The 9,504-nt window shown below is 44.8% G+C and overlaps 1 protein-coding gene across 1 annotated transcript in view; it reads right to left on the reverse strand.

Annotated features, from left to right (window-relative positions):
- The window catches only part of SHISA9 (shisa family member 9), a 197,910-nt gene extending 189,541 nt beyond the window's left edge, over positions 1-8,369 (reverse strand). Inside the window, exons 1-2 of the mRNA XM_049835415.1 lie at positions 7,647-8,369; positions 269-396 (exon numbers count right to left, since the gene is read on the reverse strand). Coding sequence (XP_049691372.1) covers positions 269-396; positions 7,647-8,275 — 757 coding nt within the window. The 5' untranslated portion in view covers positions 8,276-8,369. The remainder of the gene's footprint in view (positions 1-268; positions 397-7,646) is intronic.
- Between the last annotated feature and the right edge of the window lie 1,135 nt (positions 8,370-9,504).

Below are 9,504 nucleotides of genomic sequence, written 5' to 3' on the forward strand. Positions count from 1 at the left end.
AAGATACAAAACCAATATTAATCAACCAGGACAACTAATTAAAAATAAATATAACAACTAATGTTTCTATTCAAAATGGCTTTCTCTTAGTGTTGCACTATTTGCACTAGGAAAGCCTAAATATTTCTACTTCTGAAATAAGGAATAGTTCTAATTTGCAAGAACCCATGTACTGTTGATCCCCATTTGACATCCAGCAATATTTGTTTCATAATGCTCATTTTAGTGCCAACATTCCAGATATTGACAAAGTTATAATGCAACTTACGTAAATTATTTGGAGGAGGTCTCGTCTCCATATTTTCATAATGCTGCACATGTACTACAATGTTTAGATCTCTTTCCATATGATCTGTTGTACAAGGACCTTGAGGTCGCATAACATCAGCAAGAGCCCTGAAAACCAAACAAAATCAGAATGAACCTGCAAAATCTATAAAGCATTACCAATATATTCCAGGGTTTTTTTAGTTTGAGATGCAGTCTGTTATAATGTCTGCTGGAGAAACCTGCTCTATTCACAGCAAAACCAGAGAATCAGATTCATTGTCAGACTTCGCACCTAAGGCTCTTTTTAGGTTGTCTTAGACAGTGTGCTAGCAGCAATAGACAGAAACACATTAAGTTCTTTAGCTGTCTTGGCTTTGCAGGAACATAATTTAAGCTTGTTGAGACTTGTAGAGTTCTGCCATAGCATGTGCTCAGTAACATTGCCATCTTGGTTAAGCTGAGCACCTCAGCACCTAGCCCCTGTCTATAGGTTCACAAACTAGTTATCTCCAGACCTAGATTACCAGCAGGGCCTGTCAAAGTAAATTCTCACACATGCATTTGCAGTGTACCACACAACACAGTGGTCTTGGCCATTTTCATTCAAAAATGCCACCAAAGTTGAAAGGTCACATGATTTTAATGTAGAAATCCAGTAGACATAGCACTCTTCATGATCAGGGATTAAGCTTTTCCCATCCAGAAAGGGAGATCAAAAATGTCTTTTCTAACTTCTATGAGTGCCCTAGTCATTAAGATGGAGCAAAGCTTGCACAGGAACACTCCTTGCTGCTTTGAAGCCAGGTCAGAAATAGGATGAAAGCTTTATGCTAGCAAAGAGGGAGCAAGCAAAAGGATTCCTAACAGTTAGGCCAGGCCCAACCTGATGTTGGTTATGGACTACTTCTGCAGAGCTGCAGGCAGTAACAATATCTGAAAGAGAGACAGATTCATCCTGCTCTGGTGTATTTTCTGAGGACTGGTTTCACTGCCAAGTGTCCTGCTGAATATAAGTCCATTCTTAGGCATACAGATAAGCACACACACCTGTACCAGCCCTCTGGATCCAGAGTTAGTGACTAAGTTTTAAGCTCTGAAACTCTCAGTATGGCAACATCTAACTCTGTTTGTGATTCCGGGCTGTGGATTTTTACCATTGACTTCTGTAGGAGCAGGATTAGCCCTTAGGTATATGCCATATAGCTACCTGCTGAATTACTGTGTTGTACAAAATAATTGGCCCACCTGCAGAAACTGTTGCCTTAAGCAAAGGAAAGCTATGGTATGTGTTACCAGTGTCTCCAGCGTTCCATGAAAGTCTTTTCTATTCAGATCAATGCATTACTGACCATTATTTGCCTCCTTTTTGTTTTACTAGTTTTAACTTATAGACCCCTTGAGCTATTTTTTTAAGGGAATGGATGCATTTTCTGGGCACTGCGCCCAGTTTAGTTTAATTTTCTGCAAAATTATATACAGTGTCTCAGATACTGCATCAAGAAAGACTAGTTTATAAACTAATAAATACACAACAATAAGCACATTCATTGGTGAGAGCCATGGCAAGTGCCATCTAGCTCCTCCACTGTACTTCTGTGTCATGATGATTTCTTGATCAAGAAGCACTGTACTTTTTAATATTTAAAAGTAACTTCATTTAAGTTACAGGCAGAGAGGAATCCTGAGCTGGATCTTGCTTTCAGATTGCAGGAATGTTGCTTTGGTACACAGGTGAATGATACTGATGTTTCGTTGTGTTTATGGCTAGCATTATGTTATTAAAGTATTAGTTACAGTTGTGATCAACATGTTACAGAATACTCTGTTGATACTGTAAAAGGTCAGAAGATGGTAACTAAATGACTAATGGTATCAGAGCAATGCTCCCATTTGAAGCAATGCTTATACAGCAGAAATAGCAGAGATGGCCTACATAGCAGAACAATAAAAATTCAGTAGAAGAGATCTCACAAAGGTGTGTAGAAAATGATGCAAAAGGGAAGCATTATATTGCAAAACATAGTTTAAAATAAGTGGGGACCAAAACAATTAGTATCTAGTCAATTTATGCAAATACATCTCTATACAAAGAAAATTATTGACATGAATATTAATTCTAATTCCAGAGGCAGCTGGACGCATTTCTGGGAAGGGAAGAAAAAGCAAGTGAAAGTTCCTAACTTCAGTGTGGGAGTTAAAACTGTGAGATCTCGTAATACACGGATTAGTATTTCCCAACTTTGTGAGAGCGGGTTTCCAGAAATGCTTTCCTCATTGCCCTTAATCTGATGGGAAATATTGTTCACTGTAGACTTTAAGTAACACCCCATATGATAGCAGATTAACTACTGCCTGTCCGTAAAAATGCCAGCTAAGTTTTCTACCATTTTAGGGTCATTTTTTTCAAAGAGGTTTTAAGAAATTAGCTGTCCAACTCCCACTATATTAAGAAAAAGGAACCAGTCACCATCAAGTTCTATTTTTAACAACACAGCACCTATGTTTATACTGTGTTAGCCAAAGTTGTACAATATTCTCAGGGCAGAATAGCTCATATAACAAAGAGCTTGTCCTTATCTTCCACTGATGTCAGGGAGAGTTAAAAATGTGTAGCAGCTTGTACCACTGAAGTACAAAGGAAATGCTGTACCTGCATTTCGTTCTTTTAGGGATTTGCCCATATAAGGAAATGGATAAAGGGAGGTTTGTGCCCCAGTATGTGACAAAATCCTTGAATAGACATTCGCTTTGAAAAATTCCACATAAGCCAACAGACTGTTATAATACCTTCATGCATTTGTCTCACCTGAATATTATCATATAGATTTTGTTCGTTATCTGAAGAAATTGTTAGAATGGGTTCCACTGAAAAATTATATATACATAGAGGATCTTTATCTACACCTTTGCTATACTGAATGATTTTTTTAAGGAAATGCAAAATACAAGATACCTTTCTAATCAGGTAGCGATATCATTAGGTCCTGTATTTTGATCCTGATTGCAGTATTACAAAGTGGAGAAATGTTACCTGCATAGGAGTTCATGGCCCAGAACTATGCAAGTATCACAGAACTTCTGCATTTCTCCTGCCATAAGATTTTTCTCCTTGGGTATGTAATACTATTTTTGGGTGTTATAAAGCACGTGGAGCCAGGCATTTCCCTTATGGGTACAAGCTTGAAGAAGCTGAAACACAGGTTATTTCATGAAAGGTCACTTGTCATATTTTGCCTCCAAAACTGGGTCAAAACCCATAAGGGAAATAATTTCACACATAGGAATTGGGATTTTGGCAACTCAGACTATTTTTGGTCCCAGCTACATGCCTTTTGAATGATCAACAAAAGACTTAACTCATGAGATCAGCACATTGTGAAGGAAGAAAGAAGAGCTCAAATGGTTCACAGTAGTTGGAAGGCTGCTAACATACTGTCAGAAGCACTGCTTCAAAAAACCAGGAGCTATAGTGTACAAGCATGATTGTAAATATTGTCCTTTCAGTTCTTGGTTTGTTTGCACATTCTCCACAAGGATTAGGGAAGAAGACAAAGGTGTGGTTTTATTTACAGAAAAATCTCCTCCATGAAACAGATTTAAAGCTTTTCCCTTTTCTACTCATTTTCGAGAGAGGATTCTCCGCTTTAATTGATGGAGCCTGGAAGTCCCATTGATGTAGTCTTAAGCAGCAAGAACATGCTGCCCTCCTATGCCTAACAGAGCTTCTTGGTCTGCTTCAGGAGGCAGATAAATTATGTGTCCTTTTAGGCATAATAATGCCACATTCATTCCCTTTGCCATATCTGATAACATACACCATCTTGTTCCCTTATCCTCTTAGAAAGCAGGAGGGTAAAGGAAGAGTTACTCTGTTTGGCTACTACTATTACTGCTTAGTTCTTGGACACTGTAGCTGAAGGGAACCTTTATTTCCTTTTAATGTCAAGTGACAAATTGAAAAACAAGGAGAATGATATAAACAAAACATTATCATATGATGTCTAAAGTGAAATATGCCATGTAGAGTTAATACTGTACTCCCCTCTCCATTTTCATCTTCCAGATTTACAGTTCTATGCCAACAGTAAGAGTGTTTTACTGAAAAGCACTGATCTAACAAGAAAGAAAATGTCAACAGTGCCACACTTAGCCTTTTTTCTCAAAACAAAAGGAACTAAGAAGCTCTCTAAAAAAGGACAAATTTTGACTCTCTTTTCCTAAAAGGACTTGCCCAATAGAGATTTTTTCCTATGGATTGTTTTCACTAAATAAATACATTGCCCTGAAGCTTTTTCATTGTCAAATATTTCAGGAAAATTCAGTGAAATTAATGGAGTGTTCTTGGTTTGTTTTGGTATAGCAGTAAGCAAAATGTAACAAAAGGCAAGTGTATAGAAACTACGCTCACCAAGCCTGTGAAGTTTCCTTTATTAACATTGTACCACTCTTACACACACCAGTGTCTTACTTCAACAGCAGATCCACTGACTACAAGATGAAATAATGCAAGGAACTAATAAGTGTGGCACAGTTTTGCTTCCTATTTATAAGTCAATGTTCTAATTCCCATGTGTCAGGTCTCTGTTCATATTTTTAGTATATCAAAAATGGAAATATATAATTTACACTAGTTGTAGTCTGTTCACTTTTTTAAAAAAATCAGCCCTCATAAAAAAAAGATCAGTTTACATTATGCATTGTCTTTTTTGACAAGTACTATCCCTTCCATAGGTGAATTTCTTCATAGGAATGAAGAGAATTCAAGTGTTACATGTAGCCATTGGCTAGGAAAGGGAAAGGAGACAATCTTAGCTAAGGAAATAGATGACAAATCAGCCTCTGTGTGTTTCTTGCTGCCAGCCAAAATGGAGTAACACTTAGTACTTTGGGTTTGGCCTACCTAACACTCTCAGTGCATTATACTTTTGCTTATTGATAAGGTTCAGTACAGAAAAAAACCAAAGTGTTCTTTTTGGTTTTGTTTTTTTGATATTGTAGTGATGAGTGTTATAGAAGAAGGTGAATATGAATGTAGGCTATGTATTATATTTTAATTGTTGGTACTATTAACTGTTTAAACAGATAAATTATTTCTTAAGCATTGCAGCCTTTTTTTCAGAACATTAGTACTGTAAAATGAGCTAGGATGGAATATTTTAGTTAAACACACATTTGAGGACAAAGAGGTTACTCCAATTCTTTACTCAATGAACAGATTTTTAGATTGCCAAAGGGATTAACAAATCTAATTCCTTTTCAGATTAATGGTAAACCCACCCCACAGCTGCAATAGGAGTGTGAGAACTCTTTTTTTTTAAAAAAAAAAAAAAAAAAAAAGCTATAGCACTGCTTTTGCAGAACATGACTAGCTATTATGTGTACTGAGTGGGTGACTGTTTTTCCATGTGATCATGACTTTCCAAGTTTCTGTATAATCCTGACTTGAACATTTTCATGGCAAGAAAAGCACAAGATCTCAGACACTGTTAAGTAATCAGGGTAACAGACGACCTTTTCTAAGAACCACTTCAGAAACCTAATCTTTATGCATACATGACTGAAGGATTTCAGAATGATTTCCCAATCCCCTATAATTCTATTTCCATAAACTAAGACAGAATATCCTTTCAGAATACTTCACACCTGTACTTTAGATAGCAAATATTTCTACTAGTAGAAATAGGACCTATTTAAGCCATATATAAGCAAGGATGGCTACAACTTCACTCTGTCCTGGTTTTTGTAACTGTTACGAGCCCTGCCTTTTTGCCTGCAAGACATTACAGAAAAGAGGCTGAAGCAAGGGAGAGCTTTTTCCAAACAAGCTCTGTAGTTTAAGAGTAAGATTTAAAATATGAAATTGGAATACATGTATTCTTTTTCTCAATTTCGTAGTAGAGGATATTCAAAATGCCTAAAGAATTGCTCAACAAAAAACATCTTTGCAGAAGTATCACTGCCACACAATGTTAAGTTGACTAAAATTTCTGCAATGTCCTTTGTTCCTCGGTAGTAAAAGCATATCCATATCAGCCAGTTTATAAATAGCAAATAATTGCTAGTGAACTGGTGATGCATTTGCAGGAGTATTTTTATGGCTTGCTCTGTTCATCTCAGGATAAGCAGTTAATCAAAAAGTCATGCAGAAACTTCAGTAAAAAATAAGGCTCCAGGTGTTGAGTTGATCTCTTGGACTATCTTTCAAAGGATGACTCTTCATCTAAGCTTTAAAGATTGTGAACTACACCATTACCAGTCAGGGCAAGAGGAAGCTTTCTGCCACACTGCACGTCCAGTAGAAAGTATCCTTTCAATTGCATTTCATTGCTAAAGTTGCCCAATATGCTGGAATCTATTTAGACTCTTTAATGGCGCTGTTTGCCTTTTTTAATGCCTTTCTCCCATCTGCTTTACTTTCATGTGCCTGGGATTAGCATAAAGAATCAGACTGACTGCAAACTTGACAAATGTGTTATGCCTTGATTTTGAACTGCTGTGACAATCTGGGTTTGGAATATGTTGTTAAAGCCATTGGGCTCTGTCCTGAGCTGCCCACCTGCCTATCCACCACTAGGCAGCCAGTATCTGGAGTAGACGGTACACAGCACGCCTAAACTCTAGGTGGGAGAGGTTCCCTTTCATATAACTCAGCCATTACACTGTGGATACAGATTATAACACACGCATATATGGATGAGACGAGACTTTCACATTCCAGTTTTTTACCTCTCAACAGTAACTGAAAAAAATGTTAAGAAATTCTACAATATCTTTTCCTTTTTGTGTCTCCCTCTTCCCTTCCACCCTGGCTCATTTTCACAGCTTAGAAATTTTACAAATAGCTCACACACTTGCAAGGGTTGGGGGTGTAGGGAAGGTCCTGCCAAAACCATTTTGCAGCTGGAGAGGGAGGGTGAGATGACATTTGTTTACATCCTTCTGTTGAGAAGTAAAAACATTTTCCAAGCTTTGAAACAGTTGGAAGAGGGAACCCATCAGGCTTTCTGTAATTCAGTGTTGCTGTTTTCAGGATTTTTTTGGTTTTCCTATTCTTGCACAGTATATCTGGGAACACTTGCTGGATCTTGTTGGGGAGAGGGTCAAACACTGCAGATAAAAATGGACTACTGTCTGTGCAAACTCCACATTTATTTCTAGTCTTCCTCAATATGCATGTACTTTGATAACCTGGGCTTGGGGAACCACAGGAGCTCTGCTCGCCAAAGTTGGTCTCTCACAGTCGCCTTGCAGGGGAATGCAGCCTGCCTGGCAGGAGTTGTTTGTTTAGCAGGAACGCATGGGCTCCTCTCTCCTCTTTAGGGGCAGGGGGAGAGGTAGGGGGGAAGGGGACCCTGCTGCCTGGCACTCAGCCTTACCTGGACATGTGCTCCCGCTGGGGTCTGTGCGCCTTCTCCAGCCCTAGTTTGGTGAAGATCCCCACCAGCACCATGACTGCCACAACCCCACAGATGATGTAGACAATGAGGTTGGTTTTATCCCTGGTGGGGTCATGCAGAGGGTCGTCTACGCGGGAAGGAGGCTTCCCAGTGTTCATCCACAACGGCGTCTCGTAGTTTGTGCAGGTGCTTTGATCCAGTCTTGTCTTCTTGAACTTGCAGCAAAACCTGAAGCCACAAGTGCCGCAGCAGAAGATGAACTCCCCCGAGCTGCAGTTAAAGGGGGGGTCCCACTGCCCCATCACGTCAAAGTAGCCCCTGCAGAAGTCCGGGGTGGGAGGTGGCTCAGAGGGGTCTAGCTGCTCCCCAAGGCTGGAGTGGTTTCCTCCTGAGAGCACAACGAAGCTCCCCAGCTGCTGGCCAGCTTTCTCCTGAGCCCGACACACCAGTGTGAGAAGGTCCGCCACCAAGTAGCCGAAGAGCAGCCGAGTAAAGCCCTCCATTCTGCCTCCCAGCCCCGTCTCCACGATGCTGCTGCTGCCGCTGCCGCTGCCGCCGCCGCCGCCGCTCGAGCTGCTGGATGCTGCGCTGCGCCAGGAGCTGAACATAAAGGGGCTCCGTCAGGGGCCGGGAGTCCTCTCAGCCCGCGCTCGCCTTCAGCACCACGGACAGCCCCACGCGGGCCGGGCCGGGCCGAGCCGGGCAGGGCCGGGCCGGGCGGGGGCCGCCGCCGCCCCCCGGGCAGCGTCCGCAGCCCGTCGCCGCTCCGCTCCGCTCCGGAGGAGCGAGCGCGCAGCACTTGTGGAGTGCGCGGGAGAGGGAGCGCGGGGGAGGAGGAGGAGGAGGAGGAGGAGTACCGAGGGGTGGAGGTGGCGGCGGGAGTGCGGGGCACCGCGCTGCGCGGCGGGCTGGGGAGACGGGGCTGGCGAGAGGGGCGTGGAGGGGGCCACGAGGCGGGAGGGCTGAGGCGAGGGCGCTGCAGGGGCGGGAAGGAGGAGAGAGGGCGAGCGAGGAGCCTCCCCGCGCCGCCTGGCGCCGGCGTGCAGGCGCCGGGGGCACCCACCTTCCGCTCCCCCGCGGAGCCCGGCGCGGTCTCTCGCGCAACTCCCTCAGCCGGCCACGGCGCCCGCCGAGCCCCGCCCGCAGCCGGGCGAGCCCGCGGGAGGCGACGGCTGCCGGGGCAGAGCGCGGGCGGCTGGACGGACTCGCCGCGGCATCCAGCCGGCGGGGAAGGGCTGCCGCCAACGGGGAAATCCGCCTCGGCGGGCAGCGTGCGGATGAGAGCGAGGGCGAGGCAGTGCGGCGACCCCAGCCCGTCCTCCGAGGAGCCCGCGGGCGGCTGCCCGCCGGCCTGCCCCCGCCCCCGAGCACCCCTCTGCGAAGCCCCCTCCCCCCCCCAGCCCCTCTGAAGGACCGGCGGCCTCTCCCTCCTGAGCAGCCCCTCCGTGGGGCTTTTCGCCCTCCCGTCAGGCCCGCCGCGGAGCCGGCCCCCACCTCAGCCCCCTCAGCCCCGCCGCCCGGCCGGCCCCGCTCCCCGCCATCCCTTACATAAGAGACTTCCCGCCCAGGCGGGCGCTCCCCACAGGTGCGTCTCCAAAAGCGCGGGAGCGCCTCCTCGTCCCCTCCCCTTCGCGCGCGCCGCGCTGAAGGGCGCAACGGCCAGCGCGCGCCGGCCTGGGTGCCCGGGCGGGAGGTGGGGGGGGGAACGAAGCGAGGGCGCCGGGCGGCCTCAACCCCGCACAGCCGCGCCGCGGGCTCCTGGCCGAGATGGGCCCCTCGGGGGAGCCGGCGGCAGCCCCGAGGGTGGAGTGCAGGGCGCCACTCTCCCGGCAAGTAG

The sequence above is a fragment of the Accipiter gentilis genome, chromosome 33 (assembly GCF_929443795.1).
Source record: "Accipiter gentilis chromosome 33, bAccGen1.1, whole genome shotgun sequence".
Classification (NCBI taxonomy): domain Eukaryota; kingdom Metazoa; phylum Chordata; class Aves; order Accipitriformes; family Accipitridae; genus Astur; species Astur gentilis.